The sequence below is a fragment of the Bufo gargarizans genome, chromosome 5 (genome assembly GCF_014858855.1).
Source record: "Bufo gargarizans isolate SCDJY-AF-19 chromosome 5, ASM1485885v1, whole genome shotgun sequence".
In the NCBI taxonomy this organism is placed as follows: Eukaryota; Metazoa; Chordata; class Amphibia; order Anura; family Bufonidae; genus Bufo; species Bufo gargarizans.
This window is the reverse complement of record NC_058084.1, coordinates 339,072,866-339,097,193: the sequence shown is the minus strand read 5'-3', so window position 1 is coordinate 339,097,193 and position 24,328 is coordinate 339,072,866. Positions and strand designations below refer to the sequence as shown.

Sequence of the window (24,328 nt, the reverse complement as noted above, 5' to 3'; positions counted from 1 at the left end):
TGCACACGTTTCTTTACAGGTCCGTATGCAGAACCATTCATTTTAAAAAAATCCGAAAAGTCTATGGGCGCCTTCTGACAGATCTGTACTACATGGGCCTGTTACACAGCCATGGGCATTAGTGTGGTAGAAGAAGAGGACAATGTGATTGCTGTGCAGACATTTCCTGCAGCCTGTGCCCAACTGTTTCTCATTACTCGGGTTACAGTACATGTGCCATTCTTGGAGTTGCTGCCTTTGAAGTTAATTGCAGGAAGAAATCTTTCACTTACCTCATTAGTTTTTACGTTGTGGCTGAAATGATTATATTTATGAGTCACATGGTTACTGCAGTCATTTGCCTTGCACATGTAAACTAAGGATTTTCTTAAAGCACCCGTCATTTCGGGTGACTTTCAGGATAGGCTTCCATGTATTACATGAGGAATAACGCCATCATTATATGACTTGTATTCTGAACTTGTCGCTAGCGTTTCCCTCTGCAGGCTGTATCTCGAATTGTCAGTATTCATTGAGCTAGTGGGTGGAGGTTCTCTGCTTGATGTCTCCAATACACGGTATAGATAGGAGAGGAGATCCTACTCCCTTTATCTATATATCTATCATACATTACAAAAAAACAGCAGGAGCACCATATAGGACGTTATACAGCAGTAGTGAGCAGTGCAGCCGTGAATCCAGCATTTGAGTAAGATAGTTAAACGACTGCTAAAAGCAGGATCAGCATGGAGAACATTATACAGCAGTACTGAGCAGTGTAGCTGTAAATCCAGCATTTGAGTGAGACAGTAAAATACTTACTAAAAGATGCAGCAGCCGTTTCTGTTTGTCTATGACTTTCTCTCACTGTGCTGCTCCAAATTCTCCTCCTCCCCTCCTGGAAGGCTTCTATGAGAAGCAGATGTATCCCGATCCATCAGTGATCTCATAGCTTATCTTCATCCCTGCCTCTCTCAGGGTGGATTGTAGCATTGAATTTAGATTGAATGATTGGAGCAATAGGTGGGGATGAAGGAGTGGCTTGTAAATAGACAAAAAGGATCCTTCTGTAATAAGATATTTTACAAAGTTCTTATCTTCACTTGTGCTATTGATTATGCACAGTTTGTAGAAAGGAAGCACACATAGCAGAGGAGATCTTGTTCCTTTATATCTATCTATCTATCTTTGTATCTATCTATCACATACATAAAAACAGAAGGATCACCCAGGAAAATATTATACGGCAGTACTGAGCAGTGTAGCTGTGAATCCAGCATTAAGGTGACATAGTCGATTGCTAAAAGCAGGAGCAGCATGGAGAGCATTACACAGCAGTACTGAGCAGTGTAGCTGTGAATCCAGCACTAGGGTGAGACTGTAAAATAGTTACTAAGAGCTGCAGCATCTCTCTCTCTCTCGCTTGCAGCATTGAATTTAGAGTGAAATATTGGCACAGAGGAAAGGAGGAGCTTGTAAATAGATAAAGATGCATTTTTCTATAATAAGATATTTTACAAAGTTCTTCATTTGTACTGTTTATTTATGCACAGTTTGTTGAAAGGGCAGTGATTGTTTAAAGGGAAGCTCCTGATTGGAGCCATGTGTGTCACAGTTTAAATACCCTGTCAGCAGGGTTCACATTAGATTTAATCTACATAAAAGGTGAGTAGCTTTGTAAACATAATATGTATTATAGTGCAGAGCCGCCTTCACAGTTTGCAGGCTTCTGAGATGAAATCTCCCAGTATTCCTTGCAGATTTAAAGTCTGCACAACTATTAATATGGTGGTTTTCTTACTGTGGCTTACAGTTGTCTGCAGAACACACTGGTTGTTTAGCAGAGATGCTATCTGTCCTGGCTATTATGCAGACAGTGTGCTCTCTAGTGGCTCGAACTGGATGTGCAAAATGCAAGGCGTGCTCTGTACATAAAAAAAAAAATGCATTTTAGTTTACCATTGGAAATAAAAACCCTGGAACTCAAGATCACCTTGATGCAGATTCATAATCATTATGCCACACCACTAATAGTCCACGTGAATATACATTTAAAAAAGAGTTGTGAGAGACATTTTATTATTAAGCTATACTTCCTTGGACCCATTAAAGGGGTTATCCCATGATTAATGTAAAAAATAAAAATAGACATCATATAGTAAACGTCAATACCTTTCTAACACAGCTAGAACCAGCCCTGTACCTCACATGGATCCAGAGATTTAGCCATCCATTGCTCCAATAGCTCTGTTAGATTTATTTCAAGCTGGTAGCTCAGGGGGTATGTCCTTTCTGCTGCAGCTCTCTCCTTATGACAGCTCAGAGGGTGTGTTCTTTCTGCAGCAGCCCTCGCCCTATCACAACGCAGGGGGCTTATCCTTTCTGCTGTAGCTCTCCCCCTGTAACTCAGAGCTTCTAATAACTGGTAGGGCTGGTTGCAATTAATGGATAGAACTGAGCATGTGCGACCAGCTCTGTACCTCAAATGGATCCAGAAATATCCCAATTCTTTGCTCTGCTAGATATATATCAAGTTGGCAGTTTAAGGGGAGTGTCTTTTCCTCTGTAGGTCTTTTCTCTCTATCACATATCAGGAGGCAGTTGAAAGATGAAACTGAGCATGTGCGGCCTTCTCAGTGACAAGGACAAATAATTAAGTAAAATAACAAACAGCAGGTGGCGCTATACAGATACATTTTAGTGAATAGCTCAGTGGCTATACAACATTTTTAATTACATGCACTTAGAAAAGTATCCAGATCTAAGTGCTGTCTTGAAAACTGTAGAATATTTTTTTCATGGGACAACCCTATTAAGGCAATGTAGAATAACCCATAATATGGCCTACAGTTCTACAGTACAGACTCCAAGGATGCTATGCACCTCCATACAGGGGCCGTGCATAAGCAGACTGGTCAACCTGCCTAGTTTTACCGGGAGTGACTTGTATTTTTAGCTTGCCTCACCTGGTCACACATCTGGTCATATCTGGCTTCCAATTTTCTACAATTGATTCAATAAATATCAACTGGTATACTTACCCTCTTCACTGCTGGATAGGAGCAAGGTGGGCAACTATATAGTCTGCACTGGGATCTGTGCTCAGATAAAAATATAGGGCATAAATATATTTCGGGTGTCTGATCTGGGGTCTGAATATCTTTATGAAGTTTGGTCTGGGGTCTGATACTAAATGGATGCATAATCGATTAACATTGTATAAAAAAAACTCCCTGCAGAGTGTAAAATAATAAAATAGGTCGCACTCGCTTTACTGATCCTCTGTGGATCCTGAGTGGTCATTTTCTGTTTGTGGAAAGGAACTGGGAAGTAGAGACTGCTGGTGGATTGGGAAGAGTGACGGGATCGGTGGGTTGACCATTGATTTATTTGACTGTTTTAAGCTACAGGCAAACCGCGAATCCGTAAAATACGAATAAAGGCCGGGTACACGCCGCACTTTCAGCTAGCCCCATTGTCAAAATGCCTATTCTTGTCCACAAAACAGATTACATCTTTGTGGTGTCCGCATTTTTGGCAGACCCATAGATATCAACGGATCTGCATGTAATTCGCAAAAAGACAGGAAATACGGTCATGTTAACAAGGCCTTACACTGTTCTAAGCCTTTCAAAAAACACAATCTCTTTGATATAGGAGATCTGGAGTCTAGATATCTTTGTGCAGTCTGGTCTGGGGTCTAATATTAATAAAGATGGTCTGAATATATTTTAGGAATCTGGCCTGGGGGGGGGGGGGCTGATATTATATGTGGGTCTGGTCTGGGGTGTGATATTAATATAGATGGTCTGAATATATTTGGTGAATCTGGTCTGGGGGTCTGATATTATATGTGGGTCTGGTCTGGGGTCAAATATTAATATAGATGGTCTGAAGATATTTAGGGAGCCTGGTATGAGGGGTCTGATATTAATATGTGGGGTCTAAATATATTTAGGGAATCTGGTCTGGGGTGTCTGATATTAATATGTGGGGTCTGATATTTATATAGATGGTCTGAAAATATTTAGGGAATCTGGTCTGGGGGTCTGATATTATATGTGGGTCTGGTCTGGGGTCTAATATTAATATAGATGGTCTAAATATATTTAGGGAATCTGGTCTGGGGGGGGTCTGATATTAATATAGATGGTCTGAATATATTTAGGGAATCTGGTCTGGGGGGTCTGATATTACATGTGGGTCTAGTCTGGGGTCTAATATTAATAAAGATGGTCTGAATATATTTTAGGAATCTGGCCTGGGGGGGTCTGATATTATATGTGGGTCTGGTCTGGGGTCAAATATTAATATAGATGGTCTGAAGATATTTAGGGAGCCTGGTATGGGGGGGGGGGGGGTTCTGAAATTAATATGCAGGTTTGGTCTGGGATCTGATATTAATATGTAGGGTCTGGTCTGGGGTCTAATATTAATATACATGGTCTGAATATATTTAGGGGGCCTGGTCTGAGGTCTGATATAAATATGTGAATCTGATCTGGGGGCTGATATTACTATAGATGGTATGAATATATTTAACCATGCAATTTTATATAAGCCACAATCTTTTGAAAAGCCCCTTCCCTTTCTTTTTTTTTGTTGCTACAACTGCTGCTGGAATGTTACCCTGTGCATCTCTGCATTATTAACTCTGTAATAACAGATCATAGATGATCAGTCCTTCTATTTGCCTCTAGGTCAGAGGCCTGTGTAGTGTCCTATATATAATTTCTTCTTTTGCCTCCAGTGCCTGCAGTAACAGTATGTGCTAATACGTAAATGACAACAAAGGATGGCGGGTGATTTCCAGCTGATGGCCGGCTACAACAGCTGTCCCAGATTAACTTTGGGACTCATCTAGGGTTCAGCTTCGAATAAAATAATCCCTTTTGGAGAAGGGTATGTGCAAATCAAGATCAAAATGAACTGCTCCAGGAGGCCATATAGATTGTAATGATGGATACAGGAATGTTCCCAGATGATTATCATGTGTAAAAAAAAAAAATACATACAGTGGATATAGAAAGTCTACACACCCCTTTTAAAATGTCATACAAGTGTATTACTGTAGTGCAGCGGCGGCACGAAGCGCACAGCATCATAGCAACCAATGACGCCGTGCGCTCCTGCTGTCAGCAGGATGCCAGGCCGGGATACCACGGACCGCTCTCGGCTGTGGAACACGGCCTTGTGCATGAGGCCTTTCGGTGATGTAAAAAAACGAGACAAAGATAAATCATTTCAGAACTTTTTCCACCTTTAATGTGACCTATAAACTTTACAACTCTATTGAAAAACAAACTGATATCTTTTAGGTAGAGGGAAGAAAAAATATAAAAATAAAATAATATGGTTGCATAAGTGTGCACACCCTTAAACTAATACTTTGTTAAAGCACCTTTTGATTTTATTACAGCACTCAGTCTTTTTGGGTATGAGTCTATCAGCATGCCACATTTTGACTTGGCAAGATTTGCCCACTCTTCTTTGCAAAAACACTCCAAATCTGTCAGATTGCGAGGGCATCTCCTGGGCACAGCCCTCTTCAGATCACCCCACAGATTTTCAATCAGATTCAGGTCTAGGCTCTGGCTGGGCCATTCCAAAATGTTAATCTTCTTCTGGTGAAGCCATTCCTTTGTTGATTTGGATGTATGCTTTGGGTCGTTGTCATGCTGAAAGATGAAGTTCCTCTTCATGTTCAGCTTTCTAGCAGAAGCCTGAAGGTTTTGTGCCAATATTGACTTGTATTTGGAACTGTTCATAATTCCCTCTAGCTTAACTAAGGCCCCAGTTCCAGCTGAAGAAAAACACCCCCTTGGCATGATGCTGCCACCACCTTGCTTCACTGTGGGGATGGTGTTCTTTTGGTGATGTGCAGTGTTGTTTTTGGGCCAAACATATCTTTTGGCATTATGGACAAAAAGTTCAACCTTGGTTCCATCAGACCATAACACCTTTTCCCGTATGCTTTTGGGAGACTTCAGATGTGTTTATGCAAAATGTAGCCTGGTTTGGATGTTTTTCTTGGTAAGTAAAGGCTTTCGTCTTGCCACTCTACCCCATAGCCCAGACATATGAAGAATACGGGAGATTGTTGTCACATGTACCACACAGCCAGTACTTGCCAGATATTCCTGCAGCTCCGATAATGGTGCTGTAGGCCTCTTGGTCGCCTCCCACACCAGTTTTCTTCTCGTCTTTTCATCAATTTTGAAGGGACGTCCAGTTCTTGGTAATGTCACTGCTGTGCCATATTTTCTCCACTTGATGATGACTGTCTTCACTGTGTTCCATGGTATATCTAATGCCTTGGAAATTCTTTTGTACCCTTCTCCTGACTGACACCTTTTAACAATGAGATCCCTCTGATGCTTTGGAAGCTCTCTGTGGACCATGGCTTTTGCTGTGAGATGCGACTAAGAAATTTTCAGGAAAGACCAACTAGAGCAGCTGAACTTTATTTGGGGTTAATCAGAGGCACTTTAAATGATGGCCGGTGTACGCTGACTCCTATTTAACAGGATTTTGAATGTGATTGCTTAATTCTGAACACAACTACATCCCCAGTTATAAGAGGGTGTGCACACTTATGCAACCACATTATTTTAGGGGTTGTGTTTTCTTCCCTCCACCTAAAAGATTTCAGTTTGTTTTTCAATTGAGTTGTACAGTTTATAGGTCACATTAAAGGTGGAAAAAGTTCTGAAATTATTTATCTTTGTCTAATTTTTTTACAGCACAGAAACCTGACATTTTAACAGGGGTGTGTAGACTTTTTATATCCACTGTATATATAACGAGAGCTTGACTACGCAATGTAAATAAGGCCTTGAGGGACTGCTGAGGGGGGTTGGGGTGCAGTCTGGTACCACTGCCTTGGCCACCAGGACCTTGAATTTTTATGGTTGTATTATATTAAAAAATATTGCCGTGTCAACATGATGGTGCCTCTTTTTATCAAACCAACACTTCCCCAGTCCTCAACGGTTGTGTCTCCTTCCTGGTCCCTCTGGATACACAGGACATGACCGCTCAGCCAATCCGTGACCGCAGCAGCTTTCTGCCTCAGTCCATGATTGGCTGAACAGCCATTTCCTATGTGTCTAGAAGCACTGGGAAGGAGAGACCATCTAGAGAATGGAGAAGAGTCGGAACGGGTGCAGATGGGATTGGTTCCTTTTAATTTTGCAAAATGTTGCTAAATTTATTACCTACAGCATAAAGTTATGCTATTGTTATGGACAACGGTTATGGACCCACTGTTTTAACCAACTGGTTAGACTTAGGGCTAATCCTAAGGGCGTTATCCTGGTGGTTCCCTGGTATTCACTTGTTAACCCCTATACAGGTATCTGTTCTACGCAGCAGGGGAGCCACCAGGCTGCTATCCCTTGGAATAGTCCCAATTGTGATTGACTGCTTACCCACAGGGGTCAGAGACACCGATGTGTGACACCGAGAGTTCAGGCAATACACGTAGTCAGGAAAAGGGCCGAGGTCAGGGCTGTCAGGATTTGTGTGAATCCATGGAACAGTCCAAATCACGGCACTGAAACAGTAAAAAAGCTCACAGCTTCTGTAATTCCAATATATATGACACCGCGTCTAGGACATTGCATGGGAAACTGCTTCGGCTACGGATACAGCATGTCAAACAATCCAGCAGCACATCCATACAATCTTCACCTTTATTGGACCATATTAAAGGCACAACATCCAGCGCAGTCCATCATGGCCTACGCTTTTCAGATAGATCCATGCTATCCTTAGCCTTGGCATAGGAACATGTACGTATTGGTCATGGCACAGGGACAGTACGGTGAACAGGCACAGGTCAGGTACACAGGCAGATAAATGGATTATAGCTCTTTTACAGGCTCTGGCAAGCTAGAGAGACCTGGTAGATCTATTGAGACTTATTGCTCAGGCAAGGAAGTGAAGAAACAGCAGATCTTGTATAGCTCAGGCTGGGAACAGCCTCACAGCAGCACACAGAACGAAAGGATGTTAACCCTTGCAGTACTAATACTGAGCTGAGATACAATGAACAATGGCTGTAATTCACACACAGGAAGCCAGTGCCTGTGTAGCCATAAACCTCCATTGTAACAGCAATTTGTGTTGTATTGTGGCCATTCTCACTAAAGTGAATTATATACCTTTTCATGACTGTCCAATAATCCAGACTATTTGATAATCCAGCACCACAGGTCCGATCGATAACCAGTTTTTCGGAATTTTACTGTATATGTATATATTTTTTTTTTTCATTATTTTCAGCTAGCTGTTTGTATGCAATATATTACTTTTAGCTTTTTATTTGATGTAGTACGCTACACTGCGGTTTTAAACGGCAGAGGCTTTTGCGAGTGAGATGTATGATCCGATTTCAATCAACGCACACTAATCACTTCTGATAGTTGCAAAATTTAGCCTGGATCTGCCGTGCTAATCTAGATTGGCAGGCAGGACAGTAAAAGTAATGGGTGGACACGCGGGGGGAGGGGGGGGGGTGGAGGTTAAACAGGCGCAGAAGACAGATCAGTGATTCCAGCTTTCCCTTTATGCTGTGCTACAACTTGTTTTTCCTACCTATTTCAACCCGACCTTATTGGTTGTCAGGTTACTGGAATCCCATTGTGGCGTTACATCACCAACAGGTGCTCGCCGAGCCTGTGATAGTGCAGAGGGTGCCTGCCTGGTAATCTCTACCTGTTTGCATCTATTATTTATTTCATCCTGAACGACGTATTCTTCTTCTTCTTCTTTCTACTATATTTAGTCCTGGGGGTTGCGGGTAAAAAAAACTAAAAAAATACAGAAAAATCTCCATAGGAAAGCACAGATGCCTGTGGGATGATACTATCACCATGCAACTTTCAAGGTCTTTTGAATGGTAGCAGCATCTAGTATTTATGTCTTAATTCTCTCGCATAAGCTTCAGCCTCGGAGCCTTTATTAAAGCTTTGGGAGTAATCAGCACGGCTGTTCCACAGCAGACGGTAGGCTGCATTTCTCATAGTCCACTTTTTTTATTATTATTTTTTATTTTCGTGGGGTGCTTTTTTTTATTAGACTTTTTTTATTTTTGTGGAATTACATTTGTTTATTTTTTAATTTTCAACATGAGCATCTCAGGGGCTGAGTTTACGTGAAGCCGAAAAGACAACCAAAAAATTGGAGAACCTTTTCACGGATGGAATATTGAATAGGATCGATGGCTTTATTCGCTTTCTGTTGTGATCATCCTTTAATATGCCGGTATTGACAAGCCAGGAAGAGTTTATCTTTTTGGACTACAGAGGAATTTGGTTTTCCCATGCTGGTGGGGTTGTTAGTAATCTTTTTATCACTGCATGCTGCCATGCTAAAGGCTCCCAAGAGTAAAAATGTCTCCTGGGTGAGTAAAACGAAATATTTCTTTAAATATAAAAAAGGAGAAAAAGAACAAAATGCATAAATATTAACAACAATTCTAGTATTTGAATCATTATTATTTTAATGATTATTATTTCTGCTGAATTTATTGCTTTCATTGTAGCTGGAATTGTTTGGAATTTTTAAATTCTACTTTTACATGAATTGATTCCTCAGGTAGGACAGCAGCGCTCTCTTTGTCACAAACATTTTTACAGCATGTAAAAGTATTAAGGTGTTAAAAATATTACAGAAAACCCATTTGCACTTTACATTTTCCAGAACATCTTTAGGTCACAATTCCCTGGCAGGTATCAACTCTTATCATATTCCGATCTGTTCTGTACATAGGGTCCATATGAGCTGCTGGTCTGGGTGGTTCGGTTTCTTTACTGTGGCCCTGCAGTCAAATCATTACTCAATGTGTGGTTTAAAACCTCGTCTATATTTAGAAAGCCTAAAGCTTAAAATCTCAACACTTAACCCAATTGCATTTCGCCAAGCCACCCAGGTCAGTGATAGCCGGCAGAGAGAGGGAGAGGAAGAGGGATCCTTTATTTTTCAAATGATAATATAATCTATCTATCTATTTATCTGTCTATCATCTCATTATCTGTCTATTATCCATCTATCTATATCATATCTATTTATATGTCTGTCTGTCTATCTTGAAAAAGGCCTCATTGTCCTGGACTGAAACATTGCTGGGGAATGAACCGGGTCCAACACCCTATGCACCGTTCATTGGAGTGCTACCTCATTTTCTGTTTTAGTATCTATCTATCTAATATCTATTTATATGTCTATCTATCTATCTATCTATCTATCTATCTATTATCTATATGTTATCTATCTATCTATTATCTATCTATATGTTATCTATCTATCTATTTACTATCTATCTCATATCTATCTATCTATCTATCTAACTTCCTAATCTAGGCCCCTTTAACATTTATTCAGGAGCCACCTATAATACAGGCTATGGCTAGGGGGTTTGTAGGGAGCTAAATTTTACCACAAGATTTTATTTCCATCTCTTTAAACTGCAGGTTGTCCTATGCCAAGTGTGTTTTTGTCAATTTTTATCCCACTTAATTCAATACGGTGTATATACATTTAGGATGACCACTGTCTACAGGCCCCAGTTAAGCATATGGACATAGAGATGGGGCCTTCATTCTCTGGACCATCCACTATTCGCCTCAGCAAACAGTGATTGGCTTCCTCTCTGGAGGACTTTGGAGGGTCCTGTATTACATGGTCGCTCAATCATTTGAATAGGCAACAAGTAAAACTACATTTAGCCGCCCACGGTTTCTCCTGCTGAAGATTTCTAATGCATTAGCTGAACCCACAAGGATCGGATGATCTCTGGGCCAGGTAGTCAGGCAAAGATTGACAACCTCTGTATATCATGCTGTATGGTGTGTATACTCATGACTGTGGATTGAGTGGGTTATACGCTATAATTATTTTGATAGGCTTCAAAGTGGAGTCTGACCCCCCAGGACCTTCTATTGTGCATCCCCACTAAGCTTTCCCAGGACAGCTGTGCTCCCAGCCATTCAGCTCTGCAGAGAATTGTAGGCCGAGAGACCTCTATGCAGAGGAAGACCGTGAAGGGTCTGCACTACTTCATCAGCACTGCGGCCCCTTCATTCTCAAGATCAGTGGGGCCCTTGATATATGCCTTCATTCTATTACATGGGAACACCCCTTTAAAATATAAATATGAGATATGGTCAAATTATTCTAGATGTATCACGTGTACTCCATAAAATAGAATTAATCCACCATCTAGACTAGAAACTATTCAGGCTAGGTAGGGCCGGATTTGGTCACCACATAGACCACGTGAATGCATGGGGCCCTTCTGGCAGCGGCACCACTTTAAAACTGTATCAGTGTCTTCTGGTCGTGGATACACAAACACAATGGTGAAACAGGAAACCATCAGCTACCTGCTCCATCATTCACCCTATGACCAGTGGTTTGGTGCTGGGAGATGTGGGGAAGTGATGTCATCATGCTGTCACACCTAGCTGCCAGACAGACCGGAGCAAATCTACACAGAGATCGGCTCCATTGGTCATGGGAACATGGGCTAGGTGAGTTTTCATTTTGGGGTCGCCTACGTAGACATCATATTGTGTGAGGAGCACATATGGGGGCATTAAACTGCGTGAAGGGGAAACATAAGGGGTCAACATAGTAGTAGTATGACAGGGTGGAGCTTAGCGCTGCAACAGGGGCAAAGATTTGAAGCCCCCAGACATAACTTTGCTTGGGGCCATATCTACCCATGGAGATAAGATGTTGCTGATGTCAAGTCAAAATGCTGGAAAATATCAATTCAAGGAGCTTGGCCAGTCACTGTATTCGGATACTGAAAATTTCCAAACAGGCTTAACTGAACTTCCATGAAGTCCCCCAGAACATGGTCAAGGGTTCCTCAGTAGACAGTAGTGGTAAAAGTTGTTACAGTAGGGATGGGTTTAGGGGGTACTACCTTTCCTTGGGAAGAAAGTGCCTTAATCGGCGTGAGGAGTCTTATAGGCCACACATGCTCCTCTGGAAATCTGGGAAGAGGGTATGCAAATGAGCTCTTAACAAGCTCTGCCTCTGATGCCACCAGATGTAAGGCAGCTATCCTATAAGTCAATCTTCGACCCTTTGAATAGTCCAAAACAGCTGTCTGCAGATGAGGTGCTGGCTTATTTAATATCCGAGTCATATCTCCTTACCAGGCTTCCATGAGGTTGGGGAAGGAGTATGATTTATAGGTTCTCCCTTGGTAAAAGAATTTTGACAAGCTAAGCGGTGATATTCCCTCACACACATTTTAAACCTCAGGAAACCTGAATGACAATCCTGTAGGAGCTAATGTTGTTGCTTTTGGAAATATAAGATGGAAGAACCTGATATACTTTGAATAAGAAACAGCTGAATAGAAGTTTGTGAAAGCTTGAGGAACAATTGAGAGCTTATCTTTACAGTGGGATGGGAATAATCTTTAAATAACATGATTTCTTTCTTTTTTTTTTTACCATTTTTACATTTTTGTTCTCTTTCCCTTTTCCTACCATCACTTGTCTTATCACTAATTAACTGATAATGTCATCTAGAATGATCACTAATTAACTGATAGCCTACTGTCTGTAACCTAGTATGAACCCAGTGGCACAAGAAAAGGGAGTTGCAGTACGAAGGCACAAATGCCTTGACCAATTTTTATGATTTTCCTTGTAATTATGTAATTATGCCTAAAAAACAATTGTTGGAATAATCAGTTACTCTCGAGAACCTGCAAAAACTCAGCAGGTGGTTTTAGATGACACTTGGCCAAATTACTAGAGAGGTTTTAACTGTGTAACTTAGAGAATAAAAATTTTGATTTTCTCCTGAAAACCTTATTGAACATGAAATGTTTAAATCTAAATATTTAATTCTCATGCCTAGGTGTAAAAAATTTGAAATTTGAAAATGCTGAGCTCCTCTGATAACCAGAGGACCATGTAATCAAAAAGTCAATTCCCAACATGGCGGAAACGATTGTGATTATACGGACCTCAAGGTCTTAGTCCTGCTGATGATAGCACCCGGGTCTAAGGATGGTCGTGCACACGAGATATCAGCTGACCACTCTTCCAATCCCTCCATACACATGCACATACAGACTCAGCTGGACATGTTGAGAATGGGAAAAGGGGAGGAATCATCTTCCAGACTCCTCTCTTGTCCAAAACTTTTTTCCTATATGCCATCAGGGTAGAGTTGGGAGGCCCGCAATAAATGGTTAGAAGGTCCAATTGTATTTGGTGGGCTCAGCTAAAATTTGTCTAACGTGTATGATCATCTTAAGGAAGGGAAGATGTCTCAGGAGAACTGATATTAGTGTTCCTCCATGAATAATGTACTTTAGAGATACCATAAAAATGTGATGACACCATATCAATTGAAAACGGTAATATGGTTTAAATGGCGTTTATGGTTTCAACAGCGGCATTATACATACAAGAAAGGGAGCACCACACCAAATATCAAAATGAACTTCCATTATAATGCTGGGTTTTGCCACCCAACCCTTGAGCCCATTGTTAATAATGCTGGAAAAGGTCATTCAGCATAGGATCTTACTACTTAGTAGAAAAGGGGATGAGACTAAATAGGTCGGCATCCCTTCTCTCAGAAGGCCCAATAGTAGCTGTATGGTCTGCCTCTATGGTACATACGGCCTTTCTATTCCACAATGAGCGAAGTATCATTCAACATGTGGGGAGAATTCTGTGTGACCTTTCCTTTTATTGGGTGGATAAGACCTCCGGAGTAGTGATGAGCGAATCAATTCATTCATCATGACGAGTTCTACACCTGCAAGGGGCTGTCCCCGCTGCAGATGAACCTACCCCCCCCCCCCCTGTCTTTTAATTAACAGGGCCGGACATCTTGTGCAAGTGCAAAGGCTCTGCTTCCAGAGCAGCCACTGTTCATGCGCCGCCTCCCAGAGGAATAGCGGCACATGCACAGTATCTTCTCCAGAAGCTGAAGCAGAGCCTCTGTGGTTACGCCACTACTCGGAGCAGCACTGCAGGCACAAGATTGTCAGGGCAGGGCAAGATGTCCATCCCTGTCAATCAAGCTTCATTTGCAGAGGGTCATGCCCCTCGTATGTGTAGAACTCGTGATGAATGAATCAGTTTCACCCATCTCTACTCCTCCAGGTATGGTCAGAGAGGGAAAAAGAAGGGGAGCAGTAACAATTTAAAACTTAACTTTTACTAGATCAGTTTCCCCAAGGTGGGGAGTAAGAGACCCCTTACAAACAAAAATCACAAAAAAGACAGACAAGACCCCTACAGAGGGGGTTTATTGGACGATTACGTGCAACATAGGTGGTGCTGCACACCAAACTAGGTCTCGTCCCCTCCTAAAAATAAGGCCTATGGGAAGTGTCACACAGGCCTGTAGTGGAGGGACCGAGTGATTCCTATTGTCTAACCCCCTTGGAGTGGTCAGGGGGACAGACGTAATAAAATGGAAAGGTCTTACCAGTTTATATATGGGCCTCGCTTAGCAACCACGTGTTCGTGGGTCAAGGCAGGAGGAGGTCACATGTGGCAGGTAGGTATTTCATCCGATATTCAAGAGGATGGAGAAAGGCGTCAGGGATGTCCAACTGGTCCGGTATTAGAGTGGTGTCAGTGAAGAAACTCACCCTAGTACCTCCCTGCTTGGCCTGACCTGGCCCTAGTGACCTAACACGGGGTCCGTGCCCCGCAAGGGGTGGCCCCGTCCGGAACCTTGCCCTGATGCAAACGCCCTAGGTGACCCTAACAGAGGGTGACTAGGGGTATTGTTCTTTGATTCAGGGCAAGTAGAGATTAAAATATACTAGAGTTGTATATATCTCATTAGGGATAGTGGAGACTAAAACGTACATATGACTGTACGTGTCCAATGATATGTCAGCGTGTCCCGACGCGTTTCCTTAGTATAACATATCCAAATAACTAAATAAATCCACTGTTATCATGAACTAAGACCCCAAAAATCATCAGGGGACACGGGGCTTAGTGTTATGGCTCCTGTCAGTCAGATAATTGCCACTAAAATGGAAATCCCAGTGTAGCAAGGATGTGGGGGGTAAAAGGTTAAGGAGTACCCTCCAAAGAAGAGACTGAGGACCAAGTGAGGCATGTGGAAAACCTATAGGGACACATAGAGAGAGGCAGAGTAAATTCAGTACTCAGACAAAGTATCCCTGTTGTCCAACTCCTATTGACTAAGAGCGTGTACTCACATTGCTGCTGGAGCGGTCTCACAGGTATCCAGGAGCTGCGGTCCACAGGTTCCGTGTGCCGCCTGTCACATGAGGTATATGCCTGGCTATTGCGCTTTGGCGCGCTGTATTTGAGTACGAGAAGGGGGGGGGGGGACGCCGGTCCGTGCGCATGTCCCGCGTGACGTCAAACCCCCGCGACGTAGCCCGATCACGTGACCGGGTCGGACGGGGGTGTGGTGCCAGTACGCGGCGCATGCGCAGACGGGCGGCGCGCTATCGGAGAGGACTCAGTGCAGAGGCAGAAGCTGTGACGTGGGTGCGTCCCAGTGCCTGCAGGTCCGTCCGATGGGCGCAACTCAGTGGAGGGGGGGAGTGGCAAGTGACCAGACCGCCCCATTGAGGTGCGTCCTAGCAGTATGGTCTGCCGATGAAGGGGGGTGGAGCTACACTAGGGGAGTACATGTCCCAACCCTCGTGGCTGCAACACCTTAATTCCTAAGGTGGGGAAAGATTAACCCCTTGTTAAATGGACTAAGTGGGACATTTTAGCGGGTCAAGAAACTAACCAGCCTAGATAGAGAAAGGGAATAGCCAGGCATATACCTCATGTGACAGGCGGCACACGGAACCTGTGGACCGCAGCTCCTGGATACCTGTGAGACCGCTCCAGCAGCAATGTGAGTACACGCTCTTAGTCAATAGGAGTTGGACAACAGGGATACTTTGTCTGAGTACTGAATTTACTCTGCCTCTCTCTATGTGTCCCTATAGGTTTTCCACATGCCTCACTTGGTCCTCAGTCTCTTCTTTGGAGGGTACTCCTTAACCTTTTACCCCCCACATCCTTGCTACACTGGGATTTCCATTTTAGTGGCAATTATCTGACTGACAGGAGCCATAACACTAAGCCCCGTGTCCCCTGATGATTTTTGGGGTCTTAGTTCATGATAACAGTGGATTTATTTAGTTATTTGGATATGTTATACTAAGGAAACGCGTCGGGACACGCTGACATATCATTGGACACGTACAGTCATATGTACGTTTTAGTCTCCACTATCCCTAATGAGATATATACAACTCTAGTATATTTTAATCTCTACTTGCCCTGAATCAAAGAACAATACCCCTAGTCACCCTCTGTTAGGGTCACCTAGGGCGTTTGCATCAGGGCAAGGTTCCGGACGGGGCCACCCCTTGCGGGGCACGGACCCCGTGTTAGGTCACTAGGGCCAGGTCAGGCCAAGCAGGGAGGTACTAGGGTGAGTTTCTTCACTGACACCACTCTAATACCGGACCAGTTGGACATCCCTGACGCCTTTCTCCGTCCTCTTGAATATCGGATGAAATACCTACCTGCCACATGTGACCTCCTCCTGCCTTGACCCACGAACACGTGGTTGCTAAGCGAGGCCCATATATAAACTGGTAAGACCTTTCCATTTTATTACGTCTGTCCCCCTGACCACTCCAAGGGGGTTAGACAATAGGAATCACTCGGTCCCTCCACTACAGGCCTGTGTGACACTTCCCATAGGCCTTATTTTTAGGAGGGGACGAGACCTAGTTTGGTGTGCAGCACCACCTATGTTGCACGTAATCGTCCAATAAACCCCCTCTGTAGGGGTCTTGTCTGTCTTTTTTGTGATTTTTGTTTGTAAGGGGTCTCTTACTCCCCACCTTGGGGAAACTGATCTAGTAAAAGTTAAGTTTTAAATTGTTACTGCTCCCCTTCTTTTTCATACTCTAATATTTTTCTGAGCGGTACCCAGGAGATCTGCCCCCGCAGCTAAATATCCTGGTAGGACATTCTATTCTTCCATTATGGTCAGAGAGGAGCAGAAATTTCATCTTGGTGTTAAGACCACAACAGTACATCTGGTTGTCCTCCTAGGACTGCTGCTATAATTAAAATAAATAAATAATACTTACCTGATCTGTTTGCTCATAACGGGCCGGCCGCCTCCATCTTGCTGGAAGGTCTGGTGTGAAATCTTACACGGCCCGAAATGACGTCATCACCCCGGTCAGAGGATTTCGGACGAGATTTTCAAACAAGATGGCGTCGGCCAGACCATCGCAAGAAAATGGATCAGGTAACTATTATTTTTGTTTGTTTTTTTACACTATTTCAGGTTAAATCTATTCGTTACCACAAAGCACGAGGAAATTCGGCTTTGCGGCGAATCCAATTTATCCTGAAATTCGCATCGAAGTAATTGGCTCATTACTTGCTATAATGTATGCCATAGAGCATGTTTCCGAATATTCTAACGTGATAAGGACTTTTACATATTATTACTAATGGCCTAAACTTAATACACAGTACCTACCTGCACATACAAGTGTATATTACTTGACTGTAGCTCTTAGCGTGTGGTTCAGGATGCAAACCAGAATATATGTCAGGTAGGTGTGAACATACCCTTGTAGAGACTGCTATGGGTGGTACAGAAATAGCAGTTGCACATGGGCTTTGGTGATGGCAAGGCCCAAAGTCCCCTCTGCCACATAAGAAGTCACCAGCATTTTGGGTGGGGGCCCTGTTATAGATTTCGCTCTGGGGCCCAGGAGCTTAAAGGGGTCGTCTCACTTCAGCAAATAGCATTTATCATGTGGAGAAAGTTAATAGAAGGCTAATTCATTTTTCCATCAAACTATATACTGCTCGTTTCTATGGTTCAATCCTGCAGTGGTGGCCGTGCTCGCAGAGGATCTTTACTTATAAGGCCTTGTTCGCACGAACGTATGGGTTCCGTTGCCGTATTGCGGACCGCATATGCGGATCCGCAATGAACGGACACCGTTCCGCATGCATTCCGCATCGGGTCCGCAAATCCGGATGCGGAATGGAAACCCATGGAACCACTACGGAGTGCTTCTGTGGGGTTCTGTTCCGTTCTTCCGTTCCGCACAGAGATAGAACATGTCCTGTCTTTTTGCGGAACGGAGGGATGCGGACCCATTCAAGTTGAATGGGTCTGGATCCGTCCAGGAGCCCTCACGAACATGTGAACAAGTCCCTAACTCTGCATTGACATACAATAGAAGAAAATACTCCGGCGGCACTCACCGATCGACGTTTTCACGGGTCAGGAGCAGACACAATACAGTGCAAACCAGGCGAACAGGCAGCGGCGATGGCCGTTTCGCGCACGAAGCGCTTCCTATGGCCTAACTCTGCATTGTGCTGTTCCTCTGTTATACCTCCTACAATTGGGTGTTACCATTTCCTTTGCCAATGAGATGTGTCCCTGCACAGTCGGACACTGGCAGCACTGACTGGGCAGTGCGAGAGTGTGCAGTGACATACCCAAACCTGGAAACGCCCATGTGTCAATGTATTTATACATTTCTAGGAGCAATCACAGAGGAGCAACGCAGAGTTATGAGAGAAGATGCTCCAGAATTGTTATTTCACTGGGAAGCTGAATATTTACTATGGAAGCAGACATGTCAGGAGCGGTGACAGGTCCTCTTTACAAAAGGCATGAAACCTTGAAAATGTGCTAGCTCTAGCTGTAGGCCCTGCGGTGGCGCGCGCACATCCCGGGTGGCGGTAATGTCAAGTAAGCATCTTTGGCTCAGAAATCATTCTGTGTTTCATCAAAACATTATTGCTCTGGGGAGAAAGCTGGATCGGCGTCTCTTCAATTTCCAGTTCTGGCCAGAAACGTTAAGAGATATTTACTGGTAGAAAGTATTCCCTTCCTCTCACCTTGTTATCACACCTATCACTGACACCCCGCACAATCAATAACTCATTTGGACAATGTTAGGCTCCTTCCCGTCCATCAAGGAGCTGTTTTATTTTACTTCAACCTGACAGAAATCAACATTTATTTAAAGGGATTGTCCTACGAAAAAATATTTTCAAGCCAGAACCTGGATCTGAATACTTTTATAGCCGCGTATGATTAAAAATGTAGTAAAGCCAGTGAGCTACCCAATAAAATGCATCTGTATAGCGCCACCTGCAGTTTGTACTTTTTCTTATTTCTCTGTCCACCTTGCTCAGGTGGTCACCAGAGATGAGCGAATTATTCAATAGTTCGGTTCGGCTGCTTCCCTGAATAAAAAAATAAATAAAATTGCTTTCATTCATCACAAAGTGCATTTCTTTGTAAGTAGTGGGTACAATGACAGGGAGCCACCGTCGCGCCGCTCCCCGTCATTTTACCCCTCAGATGCCGCGTTCATACATGATCGCGGTATCTGATATAAATAACAGAGTGTCAAATTAATAGGAAAAAATAAATAAAAAATCATACTTGCCTAAACCATTTGCTCGCGACGGGCGCCGCCATCATGCTTGAGGATGTGGCGCGAAATCTAACGTGGCCTATGATGACGTCATCACGCTGGCTGCCGTGGTGACATTATACGTCACAAGCAAGATGGCAGCGATCCGAATTTCAGGGAAAATTCAATTTGCCGTGAAGCAGAATTTCCTCGTGCTTCTTGGTAACTAATCGATTTTCCCTGAATGGCGGTAAATTTTTTAAAAAAAAATCTTTCTTACCTCCTCCCTTTGATCACGAAGAGCCTGCTGACGCCATCTTGATTAAAGATCCCGTATGAAACCCCATCGGCGGGGACGTATCACCATGCCGGATGACATCATCACAGGATCTTTAATCAAGATGGCGGCAGCTGGCTCTTTACGATCAAATAGATGAGGGTAAGTATGATTTTATTAATTTTATTTTATTTTACACCGTAATGTCAATCTCAGACGCAGGGCCGGCGTTAGGGCGGGGGGGGGGGCAAACAGGGCAATTGCCCAATTGGCCCCCTGCTGAGCTGCCCAGACAGATATGGAAGAGAGGTGGTGGCCGCACCTAAGGAGAGCACAGACAGCACGACCGGGCCTGGTCTGAGAGAGCGATCTTTACCAGCCACAGGAATGGGAGCGGCATGAAAGGAAGGGGTTGCAAAAAAATTATTTGGGGAGGGGGGCCCCATTCAAAAAATTGCTGTGGGGCCCAGTCATTTCTAGCTAGGCCACTGCCCCGCCCCCTTCCTCTCTCTCACCGGAGGTCCTGCACTGTGAAGGTAATGGCCTCCTCTGCTCCCGAGGTTTACTGCTGAGTTCAGAATGTCACCCTCTAATGACCTGACCTACGGCTGCCGGCCGCTCTCTCCTCTCTGTGCTGCTTGTTGGCCGCCATAACCTGATAGGTGCAGGAGGGGAGGCCGCCTGCAGAGAATATACAGGACCCTCCTTCCCCCACACACACACTGTAGCTGTTTAGTTTTAACTATTTGCTGCCTGGAACACAATTGTCTAAATATAATGTAATCTATCTCATATCTATCTATCTACAGGTGAAACTCGAAAAATTAGAATATTGTGCAAAGTTCATTTATTTCAGTAATGCAACTTCAAAGGTGAAACTAACATATGAGACTCATTACAGGCAAAGCGAGATATTTCAAGCCTTTATCTGTTATAATTTGGATGATTACGGCTTACAGCTTATGAAACCCCAAAGTCACAATCTCAGGTCCCCTTTGCTCAGGGGGTATGGACTAATTAGCTGACTAGAGGGTGACACTTTGTGCCTAGAATATTCAACCTTTTCACAATATTCTAATTTTAAGCTGAATTAATGCAATTCCTTTTAAGTTGCATTACTGAAATAAATGGACTTTTTCACGATATTCAAATTTTTCGAGTTTTACCTGTATCTATTAGTGTTGATCGAGCACCAAAGTGCTCGGTGCTCGAGTAGAACACTTCCCGATGCTCGGGTGCTCTACAAAGCACCCGAGCACAATGGAAGTCAATGGGAGAACCCGAGCATTAAACCAGGCACCCCCTGCTCTGAAGAGGGGAGAGTGTCGGGATTCTAGTTCGGCTTAGGAGTCCCTGCTCTGACTCCATATATAGCTATGTCCATGTATGGAGTCAGTGCTTGGGGACACCCAGTGTATTTAAGTCTAATCTAGCCTCTATTTCTGAAAAGTTTCTGGCACGATTCAAACTCACAACCTTCTACATTACAGCCCAGAATGTTAACCACTACAGTATACAGCTGCATGGCCAATTACTTAAAAAAAAAAAAAAAAAAAAGAGACTTCTGCTGTATAGGAATACTTTCTATCTATCTATCTATCTATCTATCTCTCTATCTATCTATCTATCTATCTATCTATATGTTATCTATCTATTATCTATCTATCTATCTATCTATCTCTCTCTCTCTCTATCTATCTATCTTTTATCTATCTCATATCTATCTATCTATCTATCTATCTATCTATCTATCTCATATCTATCTATCTATCTATCTATCTATCTTTTATCTATCTAAAGTTATGGAAGAAAGGCAGCATTTTGCCTTCAGTGAAACAAGTGGATTCCTTCATCCCCCGACGCTCCCAGCTCCCTCCTGTTGGTAGTCTATAGATTGCTCAGCTCCAGTGTGTATCATTTGCATTCCTTATTACTGAGCCGTTGCATTTTTTTTTATTGAATCTTGGTATAAATCTGGCTTTTGCACACAAACCGGCCGTTCCGTGCATTGGGGACCGCAATTTGCTGTCCCCACTGCACGGACACCATCCATGCTGTTGCCACAGGCGGAAGGAAACCCATTCAACTTGAAAGGGTCCATGATCCATCCGCACCGCAAAAAAATAGAACATGTTCTATATTTTTGTGGTGCGGAGGCACGGAGAGAAGCCCCACGGCAGCGCTCCATAGTTCTTCCATGGGGTTCCGTGCCTCCGTTCCGCACCACACCTTCTGGATTTCGGACCCATTCAAGTGAATGGGTCCACATCCGTGATATGTTAAGCACACGGTCGGTGCCCACATATTGCAGACGAGCAACGGCCGTCTGCATGAGCCCTTAGGCTGAGTTCACACTTCAGTTATTTCCATCAATTATTGTGAGCCAAAACCAGATGCAGATCAAAAACACAGAACAGGAGGAAATCGTTGCCTTATACCTTATCCCTGAGTAGCCTTCACTACTGGTTTGGGCTCACAATAACTGATGGAAATAACTGACCAAACAACTGAACTCTGAACTGGGCCTTACCTGCTTCCTGACACTGGCTCTCGGCTCCAGTGCTCTCCGACCTCTGATCGGGTCCCTGGATGTCATCATCCATTCTGATGCTGCCTGCAACCAATCGTGGGCCGTGGCAGTGACTTCTCGGATTTTGTTGTGAATAAATGTCACTGTTGATACAGTACTTCAGAATTTGGGGCCCATCTTTTCATTTCGCCCAGGGCCGCATTTTGTCTAAAACCGGCCCTGCTCAGATGTAGCGATCAGAGAGGAATGTGGCATCTGAGGGGTACAATGACGGGGATCGGCGCAATCACCAATCCCTGTCATAGCACCCATAAAGAAATGCACCTCGTGAGGCAGTATTTTTGGTCAGGAAGACAATTTTTTTTGTAAAATTTGGCAAGCAACTAAATCAAATTTTCCAACACTTCGCTCACCTCTAGTCATCCCTATGAGATCGGTAGGGGTCTGACCCCTGGCACAACCGCCGATCAGATGGGGTAACACCGCTCATGCAAGTGCTGCTTTCGGTTTGAAATTACCGGCACCTCTGCTTGCAGTGTGTGCGGCCGCTGCAAAGGAGACGACACACAGGTAATTTTGCATGAGTGCCACGTCCCCTTTAAACAGCTGATCGGCAGGGTTGCCAGGAGTTGGACTCCCTCCGATCTGATACTGATGACCTATAAGACAGTTCATCAATATCGTTGCACTGCACAACCCCTTTAATGATCCTGAATGGGTGAGGCCCACTACAGCTATTTCGGGGGAGGGCACATATTACAAGGTACTGCTTCCCTGTCGTGCATTATGTCCTGGCTTTTTCTTTTTCTTATGTCTGCGCACAGTATCAACCATCTGCTTATGGTGGAAGCAGCCGCTGTAACCTAATCTACCCTCTCTGTGTTATTTAAAAAAAAAAAAAAAAAAAAAGGAGGGGGGGAGTAAAAAACAGTTTTGGAACCCGATCCCTGGAAATTCCGGATGTTTATTTATTTTTTTGTTAATTGATGACTACTAGATTATATTGTTGTGGGTGTAGTGTTACGCACCCGCTCCACGCACACGACGTCTTTGTCTGTCTGTGCATTTGTGGTTATACTGTTACTGTTGCTAGGCAACACTCGCCGGCTGTGTGTGTACGTTATAAAGCCGAGAGAATAGGCAAACAAAAGCCATTGATATTTTACATCAAGGTCAGTGTCGATTTCAGGTTACCGCTAGTAAATATTGCTTCTCAGCAGATTAGTAGCTGGAAAGAAAAACTGCAGGTTTTATCAGCATGAAGAAAACCGTGTGATAATACGAGCCATGATCGCGTATTGAACCTGCGTACTGTGCCGTCTGCCGTGTCCTTCTTTAGAGAGAGCACAGCGATGCTTGGAGATCGGAGGACTATTATTATGGAAGGATATATTGAAGATTGAGGCTGACAATGTAGCAGAGCTGAATCTTCCAATTATTATTATTTTTTATTATTTACCATATTTTGCGCCCCATAAGACGCACCTAGGTTTTAGAGGAGGAAAATAAGAAAAAAACGATTTTTAATCAGACCTCAGCTCAGACCCACAGTGTTAGGGCTCATGCACACAACCGTGTGTATTTTGCCATCCGCAAAAAATACGGATGACGTCCGTGCACATTCCGTATTTTACGGAACAGCTGGCCCCTAATAGAACAGTACTATCCTTGTCCATAATGTGGACAATAATAGGGCATGTTCTATTTTTTTGCGGAGCAGACATACGGAAAGGGAATGCACATGGAGTAACTTCCGTTTTTTAAAGGAAATAAATGGTTCCGCATATGGTCCGCAAAAAAACGTAACGGACACGGAAAGAAAGTACGCTCGGGTGCATGAGCCCTTAATAAGACCCCTAATCAGACCTCAGATCAGACTCCCGTGTTAATAGGACCCCCATGCTGGAGTAGACCAGGAAGCGGTGAGTACAGAGCCCTCAAAGGGAGCACTGCATTCACCACTCTGCAGTCCTACTGTACTAATGAGCGCTTTCCTTACTAATTAGCAACCTGTGCTGTCCGCATCTGTATGTTTGTTCCACGCAAAAATATTTCCTATTCTTGTCCATTTTGTAGACACGAATAGGTATTT

The 24,328-nt window shown here is 43.6% G+C and overlaps 1 protein-coding gene across 1 annotated transcript in view; it reads right to left on the bottom strand.

Moving 5' to 3' along the window:
* ATP9B (ATPase phospholipid transporting 9B (putative)) overlaps positions 1–22,309 on the bottom strand; it is a 202,846-nt gene extending 180,537 nt beyond the window's left edge. The window contains exon 1 of the mRNA XM_044295515.1: positions 22,237–22,309. Coding sequence (XP_044151450.1) covers positions 22,237–22,309 — 73 coding nt within the window. The remainder of the gene's footprint in view (positions 1–22,236) is intronic.
* Positions 22,310–24,328: the final 2,019 nt, after the last annotated feature.